This window comes from Macrobrachium nipponense, chromosome 2, assembly GCF_015104395.2.
Source record: "Macrobrachium nipponense isolate FS-2020 chromosome 2, ASM1510439v2, whole genome shotgun sequence".
Taxonomy (NCBI): domain Eukaryota; kingdom Metazoa; phylum Arthropoda; class Malacostraca; order Decapoda; family Palaemonidae; genus Macrobrachium; species Macrobrachium nipponense.
The window spans coordinates 128,495,434-128,522,798 of NC_087201.1; the positions used below are offsets into that span (position 1 = coordinate 128,495,434).

General features: G+C 34.5%; 1 protein-coding gene across 9 annotated transcripts in view; it reads right to left on the reverse strand.

Annotated features, from left to right (window-relative positions):
• Positions 1-1,102: 1,102 nt before the first annotated feature.
• Positions 1,103-27,365, reverse strand: part of LOC135220982 (protein PALS2-like) — a 212,831-nt gene continuing 186,568 nt past the window's right edge. For 7 of the 9 annotated variants that reach the window (XM_064258679.1, XM_064258677.1, XM_064258684.1 and 4 more), the window contains 10 exons: positions 17,970-18,122; positions 13,587-13,898; positions 12,316-12,456; positions 10,720-10,836; positions 10,234-10,395; positions 9,201-9,411; positions 8,517-8,719; positions 8,006-8,137; positions 4,905-4,979; positions 1,103-4,528 (listed from right to left, as the gene is read on the reverse strand). In XM_064258679.1, the coding sequence (XP_064114749.1) occupies positions 4,352-4,528; positions 4,905-4,979; positions 8,006-8,137; positions 8,517-8,719; positions 9,201-9,411; positions 10,234-10,395; positions 10,720-10,836; positions 12,316-12,456; positions 13,587-13,898; positions 17,970-18,122 (1,683 nt within the window). In that variant the 3' untranslated portion in view covers positions 1,103-4,351. The remainder of the gene's footprint in view (positions 4,529-4,904; positions 4,980-8,005; positions 8,138-8,516; positions 8,720-9,200; positions 9,412-10,233; positions 10,396-10,719; positions 10,837-12,315; positions 12,457-13,586; positions 13,899-17,969; positions 18,123-27,365) is intronic. The other 2 variants (XM_064258678.1, XM_064258680.1) reach the window with 2 other exon arrangements.

Sequence of the window (27,365 nt, forward strand, 5' to 3'; positions counted from 1 at the left end):
AAAAAAGGTCAGCATGGTTCGATGTATATTTTGAATGGACAGAAATGAGTCACACTGGGTTTTTCGGCTTCATGCCTCCATCGGCAACGACTTTGCCACACAGAAAACACAGTGGTCTTAGTGTTTTATCATGTTCGAAGACGAAATATTTCCAACTTAAGCTTGGTTTTCCAAGAAAATAAATAAATATTGTGTAATCTATATAGAAACAGTATGTAATAGATGGTAATAAAAGTAAATGGCAGTAGAAATGTGACCTCTTTTTCTCTGATAAGTACGTACAATCTTGGTTGTCTGTAGGAAACTACTAGACTCACACAAAAACAAGCATATTTGTTAAAGGTTTTGTGGTAAAATTGGGAAGCTTACTGTCTCTCCTTCGTGTATGCATGATTGCAATGCAAGTATAAATAGAATTGTACTAAACACGCAAACACACGCACAAAAATGTTCAAATTATGGGGTGCATAATTTGACCCGATAAATATACTTGAATCGTAAAAAAACATATTGATACATAAACAAAGATATTCAGCCAAGCAGCTGAACAGTTATGGGAGTTTGGTAACCGTAATTTGTAATGCCATCTAGAGATTTTGCCTTTGTAATACGTTTATAAGTTTCTGCACAAACTTTATACTGCTGGAAGCCATATCTCTTTCTGTAAAAGTCTCAAAAACTCATGTTCATTGACACAGAAGTGGTATATAAAGAAACTGGTTTACAAGGTTAAATTAAACACAATTATGAGAACACAAAGTCGTTTTCCCCATGACTTAATGATTCACGGGAGGCATTATAGAAGGTTAATCACGAGCAGTAAGGAACATTGCAACAATTTTTTTTTTATAATATTAAAACATCCACCATAGAGATGAAAACGCCGGACTCTTAATTTTTATTTTATCTCAGAAATGTCCTGGGATCATCAAGAGTCCATGGACCCCAGGATGAGAAAAACTAATCCAACAACATTCTAACTTTTCTATTCTCCTGCTTGCCTTTGCTATACCTTTTATTAGTAAAAGTACTTCATAATTATACTGTTTTCATTGTTTTTTCATAAACTAATTATTTATGTAAGGTTTAATAATTACCCAGATACAGATATCATCTTTTATTTTCCGTATAAACATAAATATAAAACTATATAAGGGTAAGGATATTCACATGGTGAACACCTGGGTCACTATAATCATAAGATAGTGACATCAATGCCACAATTAATCAAAAACAACAAAGTTTTAATTATCTGTAGGATTCCAGAGAGACAAAAAATTGAACACAAAGGGGTAAAGAATTCCCTATCACAACTATAAAAGTACCTAACTATACTATCATATGTATGATGTTACTGGACAGATTAATCAAGGCATTGACATACTAGATGATAATTAAATTTCCTTTCTTTGTAATTAGCAAATTTATGAGTTTCTTCCACTGAAGAAAGGAGTAGAAAGAAATAAATATCTTAAATGATTGACATTAGTTAAAAGAAATTGTAAATCAGAATGCACTAATTGCTACCAACACATACATTACAAAGTATCCTTTCAATACAATTTTATGCAGAAATTAAGGAAGTAACCATAAATAAGTAAATTACATGATAAATTTTTAACAATAAGTGACCATATTCCAATATCTAATGCCTTATATCTGTTACAAGAGACTCTATAATATACAGTAGTCATGTCTGAATACGTTTATTTAAATGCAAAAACAACAGGGAAGTCATATTTCATCATATAATCCTGATGTTCATAATTATAAGTATTCACACTTTATAAGGCAGTTATTGTTCAAACAATGTCCAAATTCTAGCTGTTATATTAAAAATCTCTGAATTGCACTAATCAATCTTTTCTTGAACTCATCCTTTGCAAACATGAACTAAACAAGTTAGTACACAACATTTTATTGTAAATATGCCAGTTCATCTGCTGCTTCATTGGTTTAATATTTCTATACATATTTTAATGATATATGGTTTTCATCCTTAGTTTGATGAAGAGTAAGCCACTAAAAAATAAAATATGCAAAGTTAATTATACAGTATCGTACATAATAATCTAGTATTGTCTTTGCATTTATTTAAATAATGACAGCTTCTAGGCAATCTCAGTTAACACCAATTTAGAGTTTAATATATCAGTCCTTAGAAGTGTCCTATCTATTAAATTTCTACTTTCTATAAAATGAAAATAAATGATATTATCTCCTAAAAGGTTACCAAAATTCATGTTTGTTCTGTAAATCAATCAAGATGTAAAATAAAACGTACTTACATAATTTGGGTTCCAGCATATTTTCTAATGAGCCACAGACAGTTGTTACCTCTGTATGTATTTAAATGACCATGAAGTGAACTTTTAAAAGACATATTCTTTTGAGTTCCATGTTTTTTAATACTTAAATTTTCCAAGCTATACTCCTTATTGTAAAAACTAAACATACATAAGCTTTGTATCAGCACATATTCTTGCAGTTTCCTATTGCGACTCTTAGATAGTTAGTACACAACTAGTTTTGATTTTTTTTGTTATCAGTCACGCATAAAACTTCAACTGCAAAGAATTCTTAGATCCTTTAATACACTTTTATACATATATACAGAGGCAGCCTGGAAGATTTCCCTGCATAGTGGTAATTAATTCTCATAACAGCCACTGAAAAAAATGACATCACTTGCATACTAAACCAGCCTTTGTACATTCTGTTTCTTTTTCCCCTTACTGATGATCATTAAAGGTAGCTTTCATGGAGGAAAATTAAATTAATTTCCAGTTTCTTCTCACTGTCTGTTGATAATGAAATAACAGTGCAAGTTACATTCAGTACATTGTATCTGAGGTAAACTTTTATCAACTGAGCAAACAGGGATTCTGTTACAACAGTGTATTATGGATTTCGACATTTTCATTGCAATATTAGAAATAGATAAAAAATACTACACATTCTGAAGGAGTTTTGATATACTAGCAATGTAATACTATGTGAATCTCAAGATGAACATTCTTTAAAAACATGGCCAACACTACTTGAATACAATTGAAAGTGCAAACTAGTACTGTAGAACCATCTACATTAGCAATTTTATAATGGTGAATCGCTCAACATTAGCAAATTGTAACTGACTCAACAATTAGCAGAGCTAGTGTTAAAGTGAATTTTGGCCAGAATGATAAACCGCGACTGAAAAGTTACTGCCATAATATACCGTGGTACTGTTCATTTATCTTCTCAATGTGATAAAAAAAAAAAAAACTGTCCGCATGGTTCGTGATTAAATATCAAAAGAAATCATTCTACACCTAACTTAAATTTTCTTCCGAATAACCCCTATGTTAATCAAGAATTCATTATCACAAAAGACTTTATTTTGTCCCTGTGAATGCCCACAGTCTTGACTATCCGTTAAGTTTTCATGATTATGACTTCCAGTGCTGTACTGTACTTGAAAAACTTGAAAACTGTAGACATTTATTAACATGGTGCCTTTATGAATTTATACCAGTTATGTACAGTATATACTTGCCATTCTCCCACTGTGTTATACAGCACTTTAGTTTAAAAAAATGGAAGAATGCTGAACCACACTTAACAGGGTTAATTAAAATGCTTAATGAACACATGTGAAATTAAAACATTCTGTAGCTTCAAGAAGTCACTTACCGCAAAACCGCAAAAAAACTTGATAACTGCCTGTTCAAATGCAGCTGAATTTTGTTTACACAAGACTGAGATGTCTCTAGTTTCCTAGCTGGAAAATACTACGAAAAGTCGCAACAAGCCATTAAAACCTCTTTTCACACATGCTAGTCCCCTAAATAACTGTACATTTTTCTGAAAAAACAATTCAGTGTCAAGGCTTGAAAGGTGAAGATCTTTTCACTTTACTTGTAGCATTTCAATACAAAGAAACATAGAATTAAAGCTTATATAATACAGCATGTCACTCTTAACGATGACTTTTCAAAGAAATTTTGAATTATATATCTAACTGACAAACTGCAACCAAAAATATTTCACAGAAATCTTCACTTGATATATCCAAAAAGAAAGTCACTGCAAACAGGTAATGAAATGTTTACAATTTGATTATTATGGAAGACCAAGTAGTAAATTCCTAAACCTGCTTTTGATGAAATTCTTGGTTACAGTGTGCCTACTTGTAGAGAAAAAGGACAGCAGATTATCACCATATGACTGCTTTAATGAATGGACATCAAGAAGATGAGAAAGTTACTCAAATTCACTGGAATATGTGTCTCATGTTTCAGTTTTGTTAGAATCACTTGAACTCTTCCTCGTAACATTTGTTTATTACATTTGATTTCTTCGCATTTTGTTAGTACACCCAAGTTACAGGCACCCACTGTGGCTCAGTTGAAAGGCGCTCTATTGCTTCCAAAATCTGGTTGTAAGTGTCGTTAAGGTCATTATTAATAATAACCAGGTCGAAATATTTATCATATGCACGTTGAAGTTTGGCACTTTCCTCCATTGTGCGCTTGAAATCGTCTTCCTGCAAAATAGAACACTATTGAGGACCTTGGAAAATTTCAGTGCTTTTAATCTACTTATTTTTATTAATCAGTTTCACATTAACAGTGAAGCTAGAGATTAAACGCAGTATGTTGTAAAAATCACTGAGTCAGATATCAAAAAGCCATTGGCTTAGCCTTAGAAAACGTAAAATACTGTACTAACCATTACACTATTAATAAGATTTTCATACCTTTTCAGTTCAGCAGTTAGACAAAATCATATGATGGAAATTTATCTTTTTAAAGTATATATTACGTTTACAGCTTGTTACATGTATAGAAACTTTTAAAGTGACACAAACGAAGCCTAAAAACATCTATTGAACTTGAAGAAGTCTGAACATTATACTTTACCTCATACAGTGATGCCAATGACTCGAGTGTCCTGGCACGCCTGGAACTGTACCTCATGGAACTGTTACGGTCAAACTGGAGAAAGGGAGCAACGAGCATGACCAAAATTAATAAAAAAGGAAAAAACTAAGTACAAATTAAATAAGCATCTAGAGGTTTAACAACAGCAAGGGGAATGCAATAACCAACAAGCAAAACATACTTGCAAGAAATGCAGTACATACGGAACCAACAACTGATAAAAGGTACCACACATGCATATATGGATAGTGTAGTATCATCCACTGAAATGAAAGTTGAATCGATTTTACACGCAACGTTGGAACTTTTGTTATTACTTTACAATGTAAAATAGTAACACCAATGGGTTTAGTGTTTCAATGAAATTGCCAGATCAAAGTTTAGAGTCTTGCTCAGCTTCATCAATATTATTTGGTGTACATTCAACAAGCTCAAGACATGATCGAATGTTTATTAATATCGCTGTGATATCCCTCCTGTTTTCTACTTACATTAGAGTAATGTTAGCTAGCACTTTATATCCATAAAATTCATCAAATGACCTTTCTCTGGTTAATTATGAAAGGGCGTACATGCATTTACACAGACAACACACCAACTGCTATCATTGTTAAACTCAAAAGCTCCTACTATTGTTGCAATGTTGCACGATTATGACTTATCAAACAACTACATTTTAAGGTTGTTTTCGATACTTGATATCTTTTCAACTCTGCCTTTTACAACTAGCATAAGCCTATTGCTTTATATGTCATATGGTGGAAACATTGCCTGAACTTTCCTTGTGACAGGCAGTTAGCGACAGTACCAAAAGGCAGTTAGCGACAGTACTTTGGTACAATGAAGGCCCACAGTATCCTATCGAGTGTGATCCTTGGTTTACTTTTCCTTTCCTCTAATTTCATTTTTATTTTTAACTTAATAACCACACAAATAACAGATATCTCTCAATATTTACATGGCTTTAGCTTCTTAAGCATTGCAAGGATATTCACACAGACTTGGGTAAAGTAAACTCCTAATGTGACCCAGTCTGTGAGGATAGGGCAATAACTGCAGTATGTTGCATTTCATTTCCTGATACTTGCCTTTAATAAAAACATGCATAAAAAACTTCATATCTATCAGTGTGTTTCACAGGCTATTCCTGATTTGAAGATGTCTTCTAATCTTTAAAGGAATTTGAATAGGAAATCGACAAAGAATGGATAGATGACACACAAGTACAGAACTTTATTGTAATATTTTTTCCTAGGATTTAAATTACTTATTTATTAAATGGACCCATATATATATATATATGTATATATATATATATATATATATAGATATATATATATATACATCAAGCTAAAAATGTCCTTTAATATCTAATTCACTCTACCTCGGAATTAATATATTTTCATATATGCTTAACCGAAAGGGAATTTTTTAGGCAGTAAGAGAATTGTCGGCTCCCGGGCGCGAACCATCGAAACCAAACAAATCCAGGCGACAGTGAAGCTTTAACCCACACCACCACCACCTCTTGCGGTGGTTGTGTGGGTTAAAGCTTCACTGTCGTCCTATATTTGTTTGGTTTCGATGGTTCGTGCCCGGGAGCCAACAATTCTCTTATCGCCTAAAAAATTCCCCTTCGGTTAAGCACATATGAAAATTTATTAATTCCGAGGTAGAGTGAATTAGATATTAAAGGACATTTGTAGCTCGATGTATGTATATGAATCAGGGTAATGTGATATGATATATATATATATATTCAAGGTTAAGCTACGTAACGGCAATCTACCAGGAAACCCAACAGGAACTGTAACAATATCTGAACAAAAACTGACATTAAAATCATAATACCAATATTTTAAAAAACAATTTCAATTATATTAATAATAATAATAATACTAATTCCTAGTGATCATGTCCTACCATGATGGAACGGAACGTCATCTTGTTATATTTTGTGGTTACTTTCTTGTCATTCATCCTAATAAAAGGGAAAGATACTCATGTTCAAACTGTATGGAAGTATTATCAACCGTATGAATACAGGGATACTCGAAAGTGTTTATACTCCACAATGGAGGGATTAATAAGAATTGAGAGAGTGAAAAATAAACAGTACAAAGTTGATGAACTTCATGAAACAATTTATTATTATTATTATTGTTATTATTATTATTATTTCTAATTTAATAATAATAATAATAATAATAATGCCAATAAATAATAATACAATACAAATATATCAGACTAATAATAAAATAATAATAATAATCATAATAATAATAATAATAATAATAATAATAATAATAATAATAATAATAATAATAATAATAATAATGAAGGCAACAAAAGACCTCTTTATGTAGATTATTAGCTTTTACTAAAACAATACAGAATTTCAACACTACGTACACAAGAAGGGTCTTCTTATCTACTGTATTGTTATGAAGCTCAATTTTACCTGTACAGTACTTTACATCTTTTGCTAGTATTTTTTTTTTTTATTAGGACCTGACAAAGATGTATGAAACCGAGCCAGTCCTTGAGGAGGACTACCTTGGAACATAAAAATTTGACATTGACTTTCATGTAGCTAAAGCAGAGTCATTGAGCTAAAGGATCTCTAGTCCCTCCAAAAGTTCTGTGTGTAATTCGCTTAATACAAAAATCAAATGACCGAACTACCAAGGAAGAAAATAAGCTCAAACACTGCAGGGGAGGCACAGAGAATGTTTCTAATGTCAAGAACATTTCGCATCCCAGGGAATAATGTGCCTTACAAAGAAATATAAGGGTAGAGAACTCTTTCTTTGCATCGCTGAACACGAGTTACTATATTTGTTGCAACTTATCATCTACATCATCACAATAATGACTAGAAAAAGATTCTTTACTAATGATACAAAAATTGGCGCCAGAACTATCACTAGCAAATGCATAACTGCAAAATATATTTACGGAAAGTCTTAGGGAGATACAAAAAATGATGCAAGGGTAACGGTAACTAAAATTAGATTTCAACGTCCTGTACGAAAACCTGACATACAAATATACTCTATCATTTTTTATTTACTACTTACCGTAAGATTTCGGCTAGATGAGCACAAAGAATTTCCAATATTGTACAAGTTCTTTATTTGGTCCATTCCTGGAGCAGCCAAAAATATCACATAAGGCAGCATTTCACTTGAATTTCGTAAATACTTCAGAGACTGAAAAGGGATGGTCAAAATCAGTTATCTAAATTAGCCTTTCATAGCCAAGGATTTTAACTGTCAGCTATGCACTCACAAAGTTACACTGCTAATCTCGTAGGTGTTACATGCCTAGAAAGGTCAAATTGTTATTGTAATAAATTAGTGAACTATCTGGGGCAATAGCATTGCAGGGCTAACACAATACAATTAGATTATCATGACTGTTATCACGAGTTGATTTTAGTACGAATCGAAAGAAACTACAAATATTTAGCTTCGTACTTCTGGTTATATATAATCAAATAGTTCTTAGTTCTTAAGGGTTTAGTTTATTTGTATACTATCAAGTAGATAGTCTGTATTTGCACAAATCAAACAATATCTTATCACTTACTGCTGGCGAACAGTCCAAGACGCACATTTTTCCCGATCTTATTATAGAAAGGATGGAGTCACACTTAGTACCATATAGGTTTCCATTCAATTCACCATACTCAAGATAACCATGGTGTCTGATATCTGCCTCCATGGCTTCTCTGGTGGTAAAATGGTATGCTTTGCCATCTTCTTCAAGTTCCCGCATGGGACGAGATGTATCTGCAATTCGGCCATAGTTAAAGGACAAATCTAAGTTAAACAATTTCTAATAGTAGCATTGATTAAACAGTGTTTTTTTATGATTGTGCTATTTAACAATAAAAAATTGGAAATTCATTTTCAAAGTCAGATTCCCCACTCACAGATTTGCATAAACATCAAACTGCCTCGCTGATGGCAATTCTTAATGATCTCTTGGACCGTGTTTGCGATTTTTTGTATTATTTAGGAAATCAAAGATTACTGACATGTATTTGTATCCCAATAAAATATTATTATATTCAAAATTAATGAGATGTATCTCGCACAAAAAATTATCGCATTAAAAATCAATCACTTACAGCAAATGACTATCGATTTGAAAAGGTATAGGGTACCCTGAAGAATTTATTGTCAAGTGAGGATTTGACAAAAGTACCACAGAAAAATTAGGTCGTTTTAATCAAATTGGATAACAATAAAATTCTCTCAATTTACTTACGAGGTATTATAGTACCAAATCTGGATGGATCTGATGCAATGATTCTGTTTTTGAGCGTCCTTCGCCCTACGCCATGTGAACCAATCAGAACCAGAGTCTTCCGCATGAAAGGAGGCATTCTGGCCACCTCTTCATATAAGACTAATTCTGCTTGATCAAAGTCTGTGCTTTTCTTGGTAGAAAACATCAGCTTTTTTTTACGCTTTGATATCTGAAATTAAGTACAATAAAATCAGTATCAAAGACATTAAATCTACTTTCAACCATTGCGGTTTAAAAAGAATTTCATAATCATGTTTCAGTTGCTAATATTGTGACTTTTTCCACACAGTAGCTAAAGATGGCTTCTTGGCAAGCAGACTCACGAAATCTGTTTTTTCGCTTTCAAAAATAACTTTGTTTAGAGCATTATTCATTACTGAAATACAAAAACCAAACTGATTAAAGACAAAACAAATATACACAGAAAGGACATTAATTACGTCTAGGAAGTATGCACTGACCAATTTATTCCTACTAAATGACCGAATTTTGCCGAAACCATGTAAGATTATTAATGGTCCTGGAGAAATATGAACTCCACAAAATATTCGATACTAGATTCATATAAATATATATATATATATATATATATATATATATATATTATATATATATATATATATATATATACATATAATCTCAATTTATTCCTTCCTAACATCATGGTTTTAGTTATGAGGGATTATGGCATATCTGTAATTTCTTTCAATTTTGAATTTGATGAAAAGAGAATATTTTTCATTATCAATTCTGATGTCCCCCATCAGTCTCTGACACATGAATATATTTCTATAAAGAACAGATTTAATTATTTCATTATCAATTCTGATGTCCCCATCAGTCTCTGACACAGAAATATATTTCTATAAAGAACAGATTTAATTACAGCACCACATACAAATGAAGAATAACAATTAAACAAACATTGCAGTTACCATTAAAAATGCCCTCTAATTCAGTTTACCGATATAAAATCAGCTTGAAAACTTACTCTTGTGCCACATATACCAATCTTATGAACATAATCATATTCTTGTCTGACAAAGGCCTTGCGTCTCTCTTCTAATTCCTGTGATGGTATGAGCCCTGTTCTCTTAGATGCGCACCCTACTACCTGTGCTTGCCACCAATTAGGATCTGACTGATCAACAATCTGAAATTTAGAAAAATTCACTGTAATGTATCTTTCAACAGAAATCAAAATTTATGTGTAAATGTATATACATATACAGTATATACACACACACATTATATATATAAATGATTAAGGTTCCAAGATAACAACAAATAGACAATCTAATTTTCATTCAGACCATGAAATCTATATAGAATTTCTTACATAGAGGTATTGCTGTATAAGAGGTTATGGCTAATATTGAAGACTATGTTACATTGCATAAAAGGAAGAATTTTCAAAATAAATCATCATTGAAAGACTTTATAAAGTAAAATGAGTCACATGCCACTGAAATCTCACCTGAAGTATATCCCCTTTTTCAAACTTGAGGCCAATATCTTGAGGTTGTTGTGAAGGACAAGTTGGAAGAAGGGTATCTTCGGCTGGGTCATACGAATAGAAGGCTCTCATGTAACACTGGAAAAAATATATAAAAAAATAAATTTTTCTAGAAATAATTCTAGGATGTTTAAATGTTTAATTTCTGGCCAAAGAGCATCGTTATTACAGGTAAATAACAAACATGTTGCGTTTACAATAAAGGTGGCCGAGAATATGCATAAATATGGTATCTTTAAAAAGCATATATATGAATTAGGATGGCTGTGCAAATCTTGAAACAAAGTTTCCTATGAACTCATGTAGTACTTTCTAATAATCTACTGAACTACGTACAGATGATAAATAATAACTGGAATAAAAATTTACAGCCAATCAGCAAAATTACGTAACCATCGCAGTCTTAAATGGTGTTTATTAACAGTGTATATTACAGTACATTACAAAAACCAATCATCTACCATCTAGCATGCAATGTTCCAAAAATCAGTAATTTGAGTGATGTCTTTAGGTTTGTACAGTGCGTGACATTTGCAAGTGTTTAAAAGTTTATATATATAATAAGTATTTCCTCATTTTCCGACGTTTACGTTTCGTATATTTTACTTACATCTTTTGGGAATTTCTGATGGTACAGAGTATAGAACAGAACTGTACAGTTCTGCTTAGCACTATGTATCAGCTGAAATTACCAGAGGATATAAATGAGATCTGCGAAGCGTCGGAATAAAATGCGGAAAAGGCTTAACTCTTATTCGTGGTTGGACCCTATCTATATATATATATATATATATATATATATATATATATATATATATATATATATATATATATATTATATATATGTGTGTGTGGCTTAGTATTTGTGAAAATACAAAATGTTACAAACTTGCCAATCAGCTATCACGGTGGAGGTCAGTTGATACCGATTTTAAGTACATAGCCTGAATTCGACAGGTATGTATGGGAGAGTCGAATCAACTTATACCTCTCTTGATGGTAAAAGCCATAAGACACCATCGCTTCTTAACAAGGTAGCGGTTCGATTTCCACTAGTGACGAAACACATCACTTTTAATTCCCCTTGGGTGTAAGATATTCCCGAGGTAGTTAATTGGATATTAAACGATATATGAGTGTAATATTTGTGAATATAAATAATGTCACGGTGTAGGTATATCAAAAATTCATATATATGCGTGTGTGTATAATATTTATGTGTGTGTGTATATATATATATATATATAATATATATATATATATATATATATATATATATATATAATGCAATCTAAACAAGCATTAAAATGAAATAACATTCCTAAAGTACATGCTGTACGGCGACTAAATAAAAGGAAAAAATAGCACAGGTTGCTGAAAAAGTGTCAACAAGGTAAGCAGTGCTCAGTTGGCAACAAGGACATCCATACCAATGTTGTTCTATCTCCACCACCACCACCACCTCTCAGACCCATCAGAAGCCTCAGCGCTTAAATTTTTTAGAGCAAGAGTTTTCCGTTTTCCAACTCAGAAATCAAAAAACAACAAAGAACTTACAATGGTTCTAGTGGCATCTGGGTGGAGACTGCTTGTTACCTGGTTGCCCGCTGGTGGGTCACGGAGAGCAGGGATGACCTTCAGCGTGACAGAATCGCGACATTTTGCCACTTCCTCGTGAAGTTCCTGAAGAACACTGACCTGCCAAACCAAGAAGAATATGCACTGTACCAAATGATTATAACTTTATATCTCTTGATAAATATGAAAGTCTCATTGCTAACTAAAATGACTTCCTTTTAAACCGAAGAATCTCTGGTGTTAAAATACGTTCCCCTCATTTAATTTTCTTTATCAGGAGCAAGAGCGATATAATTTATGGTAATAATTATAACATCGCGATTTTCTTAATGAACTCAGATTCCTAAAATACTTTCAGACAGATTGCCATAATGACTCCCACTTGATAACGAAAATTCCTCTACTTTAGCAAAAGGGCCGCGTTCTGAAGGGATTTTATAAGGACGAAAAACCACAAGCCATTCACGGGTATTTGCGACTCTTTAATATTCCAGATCCTATTGATAATTTGTTTGTCAATTCGCCTTTCGTGTCGGGCGCATAAGTATATCTCCACTGAATGTAGTGAAAGACTTAATTTCATCATTACCTTATTTACAGAGCTTTTACCAAATACAACGGAATTTTATTTTCTTGCAAACTGATGCTCTGCTTGCGTATTATGCTTTGTATTTGTGAAAATAAAAATAGCCCAGTTTGGAGGAAAACATATTGCCCCCAGTCTGATGCTAAATTAATAAGTAAATAACAAAACCTCTTATTTTCGCATGATAAATGAGTGAACACCTTTATAAATTCTCGTTTTTCTCTTTTGCCTAAAAAATACCATCAGAATTTGTAAACAACCAATCCCTTGTTGCGTTTGTTATTAAAAAATGTGCTAAAATAAATAAAACAAATGAGAAAAGCCTTCTATTGATATCAAACAATTCTTTATAAATTGGCTTTGAAAATACTAAGAAAATTACTTATGAATTAATTTCTACTGTCCGTTGAATGAGTAAAAATGAATATATGCGAAAGAAATATACATGACCCCAGTTCAACGCATGGCTTCAGCAACCTGATAAGGTTAACCGAATCCATGTCACTCCAAAACACATGACGGACGGTTGCACAACTTTTCAACTAAGTGGTCTCCAGTCCAGTTAAGGAAAGACGTTAGTAACAAATCTAAAGAGCTCGGATGATAAGGAAAAGAAATCATCAAATAGAGCATGAAAACACTGAATCATTTAGGCAATCCTTACCTCGACACCATTGACTTCACAGATGGCATCCCCGACATGGAGCAGTCCCTGCCTGTCGATGCTCCCCCCCGCCATGATGCGTGCTATAACCAAATAGCCATTTTCGTCCTCTCGAACCGTTAGTCCCAGAGGTTCATCCGCTTTTTTCCGGAGGCCCACCATGCGAATGGCATCCACCGGATACCCATTTTCTTCCGGCATGAATGTGGCGTTGTCGTGACAGCCGTTTATGCCAGTATAGCTGTTGCTGGAATTTCCTAGGGTCCCTGTGTGACGGCAATCTGCTATCGTGTCATGGGTCTCTAAGAGTGCCTGCAAAAGACGTCAAACTTCTCTCTGCAAACAAAGTCTTCTTGAAGAGATTCGAACTAAATTTTGTACTACTTACGATAACATCAGAGCTTCGAAGGTTAGCTCCTTCAGTGAATATAGATACTTCTCGAGTGTGTTATATGAATACTCTTATATAGGCATTCACCACCTCTGCTAAGCGTTTGTATTAGCAGAAATGAGCATCAAGAATTACAGTATACGTACAATTCACACTGTCATCCTTTACGAGTTCTGGTACCGCTAATAGTTGACATCCAGTAAAAGAAAAGCGCATATATCCGAAAAATAAAGAATTTTTCTCTTATCTGATCACATGAACGTTTCTCGTCTGACCTTACGTTTTTCTAGAAACCATGACTGCTGATTTGTCATACCACTGGATCATTATAAGCTGTAGTGTTGCTAATTAATATTATTCAATTTACTTTTATTGCAAATAAAATCTATTAAGATTATATGATACTAACAAAAATTATATAACAACAATAACAGCTCAGTAGGAAAATACCAGACTCTTTAAATGTAAGATGATCTACGTGAACAGGATAATGTCTACAAAATATGTCAAATAAGGATTATATATTCTACTCATAAAGCTGTAAAACTCTTAAATTTTAACATTCTCCAAGGTTCCCCTATTCATCTTTGCTCTTCACCAAAAACAGTTCGGAGCAAGAAACCCAGATATTACACTTGTGGAAGTGAGATTTTGCGCACCAAAAAGTTAAATTATTCATAAGTAGACACTGATGAGTTACAATACAGCATTTATTCATTTAAGATATAAGATCTATTTTCTAATGTACCTTAGTATAAACATGCTTAAAACAAATAATTAAATCATTCTGTATCTTTTTTACGTATCATCTATATATATATATATATATATATATATATATATATATATATAACTATATATATATATATGTGTGTATATATATATATATATATATATATATATATATATATTATATATATATATATCTAGAAAGCGACAACCACAGGAAAATAAGTCAGAAGATCCGTACGTAGGGCTTTCGCGTTTATTCATGCATCGTCGATGTGTGAATAAATACGAAAGCTCTTAGTTAAGATCCTCTGGCTGTTATTTTCCTGTGGTTTTCGCTCATAGTTAATCACGTGCATCTCCTGTGATTTCCTTAGCATGTACACACACAAACATCTGCGCGCAAGTCTGTGTGTATTTGTGCGCCTGTTTGTGTGTGTATGTCTGTACTACATAGGAGGAAACATCAATCCGCAAAAAAATTTTTGTCGCAGTGATAACCAATTTTTTTTCTTTTATATGCTGATGAAAGGCTCGATGAATTACTACACATATAAAATGATGGACCAGTCTAGATTACTATTAGTTAATGCCAGCTGTCAAATATGCCTATTGTTTGATTTTAGTTTGACTGTAATGATGACCACAGATTCATACCATTTTACTCTAATCATTGATAATGAAACTTGCTGTTAAACAGTTTAAAAAGAAATAACTTAGATCCCTTATCTTCACCTTAAATTTACATTTGAGACTTTTGCTAAGAAATTTTTAACAATTAACTGAAAGAAAATATTACGTAATATTTAACATGAAACTTCCTCTCGGGGGGAAAAATAATTGCCGTATTATTACTCCAGTTGCTGAATTGTTGATTAACCGTCTGGGCAGAAAACTCCCACAAAATTAAGCGCTTCGAACACCTACAGAGAACTAGTCAGCATCAGGCTGAATCTCTACACACCGCGTGCCATTCACCATCATCTGGAACATACTCTCGCGCTCCCTGGATATTAAGGCCCTTCCTTTCCAGCACACCTTTTACATCATCTATCCTTCGCTCTCGAGGTTTTCCTGTCCTCCATCTTGGCCCTTCCGAATGATACTTTTCACAGGACCATTACCCTCCATTCTTACCACATGACTGAATTATTAAAAAGCTCTGTGATCCATTATTTCAGCTACGATAGTCTTTTAAATCCCTCTTAAATGACTGTCAACTCAATTCTCAATCTTACAAATCTCCTTACACCACGTAGTTCATCTTAACAGTTTCAATATTTTTTTATAACATTCAACAACCCCACTTTCATAAAGTGAAGCCGGCTCAACAATACCCTCAGACATTCCCACCTTAGCTTCCATAGGAAGTTCAAGTCTCACCCAATCATTTGCTCTTTTGCCTATGCAGATAAAGATACACACAAATACAATCACCCAAACACACGCGCGCGCACACGCACACATATGTATGCATATATATATATATATATATAATATATATATATATATATATATATATATATATATAGTATATATATTATATACACACACACACACACATATAATTTTAGATATAAAGACAAAAAAATAATGTAATTTTACCAGTTCAAAATTGACTGAATCAAAAAGAATGACATAACTTAGCTGACATTTGATGCTAATTTATACATCTTACTTTTCAAAAGACCCCAAGGAACCATATTACAGTAAGTTTCTATGCATATACCAAGACAAAAGAAAATCACTGATTTATGACATACTAATATGAAGAGGATTTAAAATTACGTTACGTTAATAACACTACGTCATTAATATTTCAAAGCACAGACCAAGTGCATTCAGGGGAAACAAGATAGCAAACAAAGTATCTAACTACAACAGTTTTTGAATATTAATTACACAAATATCATTATTGAGAGGCGTTAAGCAAGCCCGCGGAAAAGGAAAGGACAGGACAGGAGACACATGCACATGCACAAATTCGTACTCGTCAAGACACAAGTTCTACGAAACCAAAAAATGGGAAAAACAACGGAAAGGAAGTGAACAAAATGCATATAAGGGGAAGAAGATGACAGAAAATCAGAGGAAATGGAAGAAAAAATGTCGGGATTCAATTAAAGAAAAAGTTATCTGAAATGGAGCAATGAGAGAAAGAAATTAAATATTTGGAAATGAAGGAACATAATAATTATATGTATAGATAGAGAGATAGATATCAGCCTCAAAGGTGACACATAATAATGCACGCCCTATGAAGGCTCACATTAAGAAGACCTCACCACTATAACAGAAATCGTTATAAACTAACGAAGCCAATCTTGACAATCATACAGCATCCATTTATCATTTACTACAGCAAATTGCATGCAAACAAACGAACAAACAAATAATGTAATATACGAAAACTTAAGAAAGGGGGAGTACTTGAAAATCCATGAAAAGATATTAGAGTACAAATTTTTTTTCCGCATGAAAGTTAAGTTACCCAATGCTTAATGAGGAGTTGCCTTCTGATATGATCCTCGGCATTTCACACTCATATCACGAATTGCATAGAATGAGTCTAGGCAGACTATGATTTTACATACATCTACGAATCTACTGGCAAAACGGCAAACTAAAAGTATACCAAAATCTCAGTAGTTCTAAATAATCGACTTAAAGGAAACGTTATGAAACAGAACATAGATAATATTATTTGACTTAAAATTTTACCCCAACAATAGTGTCCTTCCAAAAATTTTAAATGATTCTTCATCAGTATTGAACTAAAATGGCCGGAAAATATTCGTGTTACAAAAACGTTCCATGCAGAGGCTATGACCTCTCAACAAAACGTTTAGGAAGTTTATTACTAGCTTTATGACAGAAGCAAAAGCTTTAAACTTCTGACGCTGGAAAAATGGGTAAGGGACTGCTATTATTATCACTACAAAAGCGTCGTTAATAAGCTAAATAAAAACTGGAGGATGCAAGGAAGTCTAACAAACCTCAAGTATATTTAGAAACATGCAATTTTAACAAGACTTCAAACTGTAACAGCCTAGAAACGTAGGCCATTTAAAACAGGAAACTGGAAGAGAGATCAAAGTCACGAAACAGTAACCACATCATCGTCGAAGGTCACGACCACCAATGACTCTGAACAAGACGGATGGACAGGCACACTGACACTCACAAACACACGCTCAAACACAACAGGGAATGGTGCCGCGGGCTTACATAACGCGGGATTGTGCACACAGCGGAGGCCATACCAAGAGGTGAGGCCGCTGAAGGAGATCGGCAAGCTCTTGAGAAGGAGCGCTGGTCGAGGCTTCGCACAAAAGGCGGATCTGGGACACGAGTTTACTACTGCCGGAGGAGACCGGTTCAACAACGCCCACACCGTCCTCGAGGGTGTCCTGCACCTGAAAAGAAGAATGAACAGTTTGTGAGCGGGTTCCGATAAACAAACCTTAGGGTTGCATGTACAAAACAAAAAAACAAAAATTAATAATAATTTGGAACGTGAAAGGCATCGGAAGTACAGTACGTATTAACACAGGTTAATTTTCTTATGAAACGGACAGCCTGAAAAAGCGAGTCAGGGAACTCATTTTTTTTTTTCATTTTTTATTTGCAATGGTCATATTACCACAGAATACACCAAGATTCACATAAGAAAAAAATTGCTTTTTCCGTTAAAAGACCTCAAAATCGGCGTTAATGAAATGACCAGACTTCACCTAATGTTATGCACCATGAGAACTGGTTAGAGAACAAGGTCTTCATTGAACCGATCCTTATGCAGACAGGCAACCCATATTTCCAAGGATTAGCCGACTAGTATGATCGACACCCTGGCATGTTACCTCGAAGCACCTTAACACATGCACGCAAGCCTTGAAAACAGAGGTTGTAAAATTTGTTTTCTTCTTACCTAAACTGTGGGTCTGGATATAAAAGAGAAAATTGCAAACAAATCTTGTATAAAACGTTGACAAAACAGGTTCTCAAATCATTCTTGCTGAGAAATCATTCCTAAAAATAAAACGTGACAATACCAGCCTGAAGGACATCCCTCGTGTTTCCTTCAACAAAGAGATTTCGAAATATTACTGTAGAGGAAAAAAAGACATTATAAAAACTGAAAGATTGTTATGATTAACTAATACGTCTATTGTATTCATACTTAGATTAAAATTCTTTTAATCCCATTTCTTAAGTATTACCAAACTTTTCATTCTAATGAGAATGTACAGACCAAAATACACACACACACACACACACATATATATATATATATATATATATATATATATATATATATATATATATATATCAATGAAAAGTTTTTTTCGCAATAAAGGAAAGTGGTTATTATCCTTAAAACTATCAAACATCTTTCGGTGAATTCTTAAGTCTTGCGATAAAAAATACACACATACACACACACACTTATATATATATATATATATATATATATATATATATATATATATATATATATATATATATATATATATATATATATATATATATATATATTTATATATATATATATATATATATATATATGTGTGTGTGTGTATGTGTGTATTTTTTTATCGCAAGACTTAAGAATTCACCGAAAGATGTTTGATAGTTTTAAGGATAATAACCACTTTCCTTTATTGCGAAAAAAACTTTTCAGTGATCTGAAAAATAACCCTTTTGCCGTTTTTCTACCTTTCGGGAAATTTCATTTGTTTCTATTCTATAGACAGCTCATTTTTCTCTTTCGTCAGTTAGATCGAAACGAATGATTATCTGCTAAGTCTAAGTCTGCTTGAACTTTTCATGCAAGCCAAATAAAACAGAGAGAGAGAGAGAGGGCGGGGTGCTAAGCCTATATATGTAAAAGTTTCAGATGACATGATTAGAACAGCAAAAGTTGCTAGGGGAGAATGCGCTGAATATGGCATAAAACTCTTCTGGGATGGGTTTGAGATAACAACAAAGACCACATCATTGAAAAGGATCTTCCGTCAAAAGGTCTTAAGATTTCGTTTTATTGTTTTCCGATAATCTGATGCGTAGGCCTAAGCAACTCCGAATGACCGGACGTCCTTTTCCTTTAGGCTTAACTGTAATGACGAGGGCATGAATGCAACAGTACGTTAGGAACACAGAAAAATGTCTTCCTGCAGAATTCAAACGAGATGCAAAACATCTCCAGTTTGTTAAGGATCCCACTTTAATCCTCTAGTTTTAGGTGACATGCCAGGAGGGGATATTGCTTTGGCATAATTTAAGAAATGAACGTCTTACAGCAATGTAGACTAACAACAATTGTTGAAGGTGCTTAAACTTAGAGAACACGGCATTTCCTGAGAATGGCTGTCAGTAGAGTGGTGTTATACTATATTTGCAATTATCTTTTTCATTATTTTATAATTTTGTAGGCTTTGTCGCCAGAATAACCTAGAACATACACAGTTAATAAAAGAATGTCAATACCTGAATGACACACTTCGGAAATCCTTTTTATCAAATATATGATTCGTCCAAATTATTTATCTACTAAAGAAATCCTACTTACATCTCGCATACGTACTTGTAAATTAGCCTATAAAAAAATCTTTCCGACACGATGTGCTTGTTGACATTTCTTTCGTCTAAATGGTACTTGTCACAACATAAGTCAAAGACGAGATGATATTTGTTCTCCTTGTTGGGCACGAATTCATCTTAGTACGTGACCTTCAGCACGGAGGGAAAGATGAAAGGTTTTACTCAAGCAGTTGTTGCTCACTTCTGTTTTGGACAACTCGACTACACAATATGCGCTGCCGAGCAAATCGATTACCGGGACTGCTTCAGCAAAACTATTCCACATAACTCTGATTTTTAAAATTCTTTCCCTCTGTTCGTCGTGGCACAGTGATAGCAGTTTAGTTGGTGACAGTAAAGGCTCACGGTCGATCCCAGGCCGAGCTTGGAAAGGAATGCTTCTATCGAAGAGAGAGAGGGAATGAACATTATTTGACGTGAGTAGTCAGTCAGTAGTTGAGTAATCAGTATTCCGACCGCACGGCACCGTGTTGAATCATTCAATAGATTTTCATGAAATATTCACTCCTGCCCTAACGTAATATTTACAAAACAGAGTTGCACCAAGTCGGGATCAAGTTGCAAGAAATACGCAAATGGCGATTCGTTCTCGTTGAACTTTCCATTTCCATATTCCCCACAACCCTTCATCTTTTATGAGGGTGGCTATGATTTCCTTCAAGGTTAAACCTTCATTCTTCCTTCCTTTTCCTTTTTGCGGACCAAGGCAAGAAAAGGGCATTAGGCTGCCCTTTAACTGGCGTTTGAATTAAAAAGTAAATAATCGCTGTTGTGTGTCATTCTAAAAGATACGAAGCAGAAAGAGGGTTGCACGAAACAACTTTGCGACAGTTATCGAGCCAACCACCCAATTAAGAGAATAAAGCGCACTTATTACTGTGCTGCACCTGCCGTAATCCCAAATGAATATCGAGAAGTTGAAGTTCAACACGAAGATAGGTCACGCAAATATCATTCTCGGTCCCCAAAATTCAGTTGTTTGCTTATGCTGGGAACTGGTACCGGGAGGAGAATATTCCAGTTAATGAGGTGTTGGTCGCTCCTATAACCCTCTGCGATGGAAGTTGGAGGAATAATCAATTCTGCAGCATATTTTCTGAAAATCTCTCTGACCATAAAATCCAATGATTAAGTGAATTGTAGGTTTCACTCTAGGATTTGAAATTTATTGATGGAGAGAGAGAGAGAGAGACCTTACCTTACCTTACAGACCTTACAGTTCGTTCGGGTTGCCCCAGGTCCCTCAGTGTGAGGCGCCTCTAATGTCTACCAGAGAGTTGCTAGTACATCTTCCGGTATATTTTGCATCTTCCAATCTTGGATGGTCTGGGATGCAGTTTAGATATTTGTCGAGCTTATTCTTAAACACATCTACGCTCACTCCTGATATATTCCTCAGATGAGCTGGCAACGCATTGAATAGACGCGCATTATCGATGCTGGTGCGTAGTGGATTAATGTTCTGTGTGTTTCTTTCCTTATTTTTTCCTGGTATAGTTTTGGGCACTATTAATCTACCTCTGCTTGCTCTTTCTGATATTTTTAGTTCCATGATATTTTCTGTTATTCCTTCTATCTGTTTCCATGCCTGAATTATCATGTAGCGTTCTCTTCTCCTTTCTAGACTATATAATTTTAAGGATTGTAGTCTTTCCCAGTAGTCTAGGTCCTTAACTTCTTCTATTCTAGCTGTAAAGGACCTTTGTACACTCTCTATTTGTGCAATATCCTTTTGATAGTGTGGGTACCATATCATATTGCAATATTCAAGTGGACTACGAACATATGTTTTATAAAGCATAATCATGTGTTCCGTTTTTTTTTGTTTTGAAGTGCCGTAACAACATTCCCATTTTTGCTTTACATTTTGCCAACAGAATGGCTATTTGATCATTGCATAACATGTTCCTATTCATCATCACACCAAGGTCTTTAACTGCTTCCTTATTTGTGATTGTCTCATTATTAGGTCCCCTATATGCATATAGCTTTCCTTCTCTGTCTCCATAATTTATTGATTCAAATTTATCAGAGTTAAATACCATCCTATTTACCTCTGCCCAATCATATACTTTGTTAAGGTCTCTTTGTAGAGCGTTCCTATCTTCATCACAAGTAATTTCTCTACTTATTCTTGTGTCATCAGCGAAACTACTCACTACCGAATCCTTAACATTACTGTCTATGTCTTCAATCATAATAACAAACAATATTGCAGCTAGCACCGTACCTTGTGGCACACCGGATATTACCTTGGTTTCATCCGATTTCTCATCGTTTGCAATAACTATCTGTTTTCTGTTGTGTAAAAATTCTTTTAACCATCTTCCTACTTTATCTACGATATTGTGTTTTCTAATTTTCTTTGCTAATATATTATGGTCTACTTTGTCAAAAGCTTTTGCAAAGTCTAGATAAACCACATCTGTTTCATTTCCGCTTTTCATATTTTTGAATATGTTCTCACGGTGGACTAACAGTTGGGTTTGTGTACTCTTTCCGGGTACGAAACCGTGTTGTCCTATATTAAACAAATTATTTTTTATTAATGTTTCATAATATTTTTCTTCATTACCCTTTCATACACTTTCATAATATGTGATGTTAGACTCACAGGCCTATAATTACTTGCCTCTAGTCTTGATCCACTTTTGAAAGTAGGGGTGATATATGCTAATTTGTGCTCATCATAAATCTTGCCTGTATCTACACTTTGTCTTAATAATATTGCAAGTGGCTTTGCGATAGAATGAACTACTTTCTTTAACAAAATAGCAGGGACTCCATCCGGCCCTGCAGCAGCTCCATTTTTAATTTCATTAATTGCCTGCACAATATCAGCTTCATTAATTTCTATGTCAGCTAAATATTCACTATTTTCGTCCCTTACTACTATATCATTATCTTCATTATCTATTCTAGGGGTGAATTCTCTCTTATATCGTTCTTCCAGTATGTTGCAAATTTCCTTTTTTTCATTCGTTAATCTCCCTTCAATTCTCAGAGGGCCTATTTCTATTCTTCTTTTATTCATCTTCTTCGCATATGAGTATAATAGTTTGGGTTTTGCTTGATATTTAATAGGGTTTTTTCTTCCAAGTCCCGTTTTTCATTTTCTTTTGATTGTATAATCTTTTGTTCTGCATTTTCTATCTTACTTTTTAGTTCTATACTTTCCATGCATTTTTTTCTTTTGCAAGACCTTTTTTCCACTTTTCTGATTTCTGGAACAAGATCCTTCTGTCTCTTGGTATGCATGAATGATGTTTACTTTTCTTCTTCGGTATATATTTATCCACTATTTTCTCCAATATTTTATATAATATCTCCGTATTTACCCTTATGTCATCACTTACGAAAATGTTATCCCAATCTTTGTTTAATTCATTAATTTCTGACCATTTTATATTTTTACTGTAGAAGTTGTATTTTCCATATCCTTCCCACTTTTTCATTTCTTGCTTATCTCTATTTTCACTTGCTTTGGAATGAACTGTTAATTCTATGACATTATGATCTGAAATACTCGCATTATAAACTATTATTTCTTTAACATAATTCATCTCGTTCACAAATACTAGGTCTAAAGTATTTTCCTTTCTTGTTGGCAGGTGATTTATTTGTTGAATGTTGTATTCTAGTAGCATATATAATAGCTTTTCAAATTGCCTCTTATCTTCTGCACTACTATTACTCTCTTTTTTATATGTATAAGTACAACCACAGTCTCCTATTCGTTCTTTCCATTCTACGAAAGGAAAGTTGAAGTCACCAGATAGGAGAATAGTCCAGTCCTTGTGATTTCTACATATATCATCCAATTTTTCAATTATTAAGTCAAACTCTTTAAGGATTGAAAATTATTGATGAGAGAGAGAGAGAGAGAGAGAGAGAGAGAGAGAGAGAGAGAGGAGAGAGAGAGAGTGTCACTACCTTCAATTATTCTTTTGCAAAGATAAGCAACCAAAGTGACGAGTCAGGGAGATCAGGTTCCACAATTTTAATTGAAGTGTACCAAAAGCTTGTGTAGAGATCAGTAAATAACAAATTTGTCTATCCTTGTTGGTGGAAAAAATATTCGATACTGAAGTGAGGTTGTGGAAGACAGGAGTATGAGCAGGAGGGATCCACAAGCCTATGTCATTGCCAGTTCAAGTTATGAGGAAGAAAATACATACACTACAGGTCATGCGAAAGGTGAGATAATGCACGAAAAAAGACCTTTCGAGAAATTCGACAGAAGCAGCACTGATCCACATCTTATATTCATATAAAAGATATTTTTAGGTAACAAATGACAGCATAATCTTAGGATTAGACATAAAGACTATAAATTTTTTAGACATGGTAAAACAACAAAAGCTGAGCCTTTTTGGTATTGCGGGTCTTGGTGAATTCCATTACTTAATTACCAAATGCTTAGAAAAGAAAAATATTATCTGTTTGTTTACCATATGACCAGACAACTTGAATCCATACAGTATCTAAATTCATGAAAGTTTCCGATCCACCCAAAAGAATTTGAAAAAGAAAAATCAGCAGGCTATGAAAATGAAAAAGATTATTCAACTGGAAATACAATGCAAGCGAAATTTACTTGCAGGTACTGATGAAATTATCAAAACGTTAACAATTTAGCTTTGATAAGAAAATCGCGTACTTTATTTCCAGACTAGAATGGGAAATGGAATTCCATTTCATACCGAAAATTGACCATCCACATTCATAAATAAAATGCAGCTGACAGACATTCCTCTGACTCGTAAATCCGAAATGCTAGCCTACAAAAATTTTACAATTTCGCTGATCCATTTTCTGCCAGTCTCTAGTGACGCGTTCCCTTGACTAGTTTCCGCTTCAATAACATTTCCTTATACCATGCATCCTTGTCATTTTTTTATTTTTACAGCAACTGCATGTCATTTACTTCATCTGGAGTTGCTTGACGCTTTATTTCAATCATCAAGGCTTCTTCCTTCAACATTCGTAAGATTTCCCACTGGACTATATCTGGAAGGTTACGGACTGCCCAAGAGCAAGAGCCCGTGCTGGTGTAAGGTCAGCCTAAACAAGCAGAAGAGGAAGATGAAGAAGATGATGGCCGGAAAGTAGACATCTTCATTTCAATCACAAGGTCCCTTGAGCTGTGGTGTATTCATGTGTCATATAATCCTCGACCAGTAACAATTTTGAAATCGTCCTTCACTAAATGACCGTGACAAAATATGAGGACCTCAGTTTTCCGAACTGAACATTCCCAATTTTTGCTAGTCCATTTGCAAGAGGATGGAAAATCATATTCCGGACTCAACGACTTCACCCGTGACAGTTTGGTGGCACAATGCCAGCAACATAATGATCGCTTAAGAAGCTCCTCCCCAGTTTCTTAATGCCTTCTGCTATGCAGCAGCTGAGACAAAGCGGTAAAAATTAAATTCCTTGACTCCATTCCAATAACTTCACCTGGTGCATCGTGCATCTTCACATCATTGTTCGCCCGAAGTAGAAATGTGTAAGAATGAAAATACAAGAACTATTGCAAATAACCTTCACGAAAATTCTTTGAATGTTTCTCGTCTGCAGTTGTAGTGACGATGGAGGGTGAAAGGATATGACGTGACAGATCATGATATCATACTAATACGGCACAGCAAGTAGACTGCCAAGCGTATACGTGACTCTGAACTCATTAAATATACCACAAGCATTGCTGCATAGCAGATGATGCTCGAGTCATTTCGGGAATATTATGAAGCACCTTACAATGCAGAGGTCGACGGGAAGGCAACTTTATGATCTGACTTAAGTCGAGATCAATGGTAACGGTAATATGAAAGGGATGGCTCAGCTGCAGAACAGAAAATAGAGCTTATTTTGAAATAGTACTTATTGTCTCCCCGGAAATCTTGGAAAACGACACAATCAATAACTTAAGATGACTTAAATACTACGTTTAACATCTTTACAGACGTAGACGTAGCTGGAAATAGGATTAATAAGAGAGTGGTCAGTAGATCTAAATCCAAGAAGACTTAAGGATTACAGAAGCATCTGAACGTCTCGAGGAGAGAAGAGACTTGTTCAAAAAGCACACCATTTACTTGCTCCAAATTTCATCTCACAATCCACGATAAGAAAAGTAAAGAAAGACAATTTCTCAGGCAGTTGCTGCAACTACCAAAGAACTCGTATAGAGGCAGAAAATTTCCCGATCACAGGAACGAAGTGAATTCGTTCTCTACGACGCGTTAGCATGGCAATTATGATGCTTTGTAAAATTAACAACAACATCAAAGAAGCAACAGGGTCTGACAGCGGACCTTCTAGTGCCAACACGAGATGACCTTACTCGTCTCTAAGCCCATACTGAAAGAACAACCGGATATAGCAATCCTACATTCGGTGCCCAGAACAGACTACCCAGCGCCCGTCGCAAAAAGGCCTACAAAAACGTGACAGCCATCCAAGCGAACAAGAAGGAAAATTGAGATGTGACTCATAATAGGGAGGAGAGAAAATCTGTTAAACGGGAGGAAAATATAAGGAGTAGTGACCCTTGACATGCAAAGTTATTAGGAAGAACTGTTGCTTTGTCACGGAACCCCTCCCCAAGTACGACCCCCGTTCCGACTCCCCCCCCCCCCCCCCCTCTCCTCATCTCTCTCTCTTCTGCTCTCTCCTCTCCTGTTTATATTTCTATTCTTTAAGTCATAACTCCAGGTTGGTCATAGTCGACACAGTCTTAATAAAAGATAAAAATCCAGGTTATTTTTCAAAATTTTTGCCAGAGCCTCATCTCTCTCTCTCTCTCTCTCTCTCTCCACACACACCAAACAAAGGCTCCCTCCTCTCTCTCTCTCTCTCACACACACACACATACATAAACACACACAAAGGCTCCATCTGCTCTCTCTCTCTCTCTCTCTCTCTCTCTCTCTCTCTCTCTCTCTCAGAAAACTTACGTCAATATCCATTTGATCCATTCTTCAGCGTTCGCCTTCCAAGTACGATTCATATAGGAAAACATGCACGGAAATAACTATTATTGCTCAAAACTC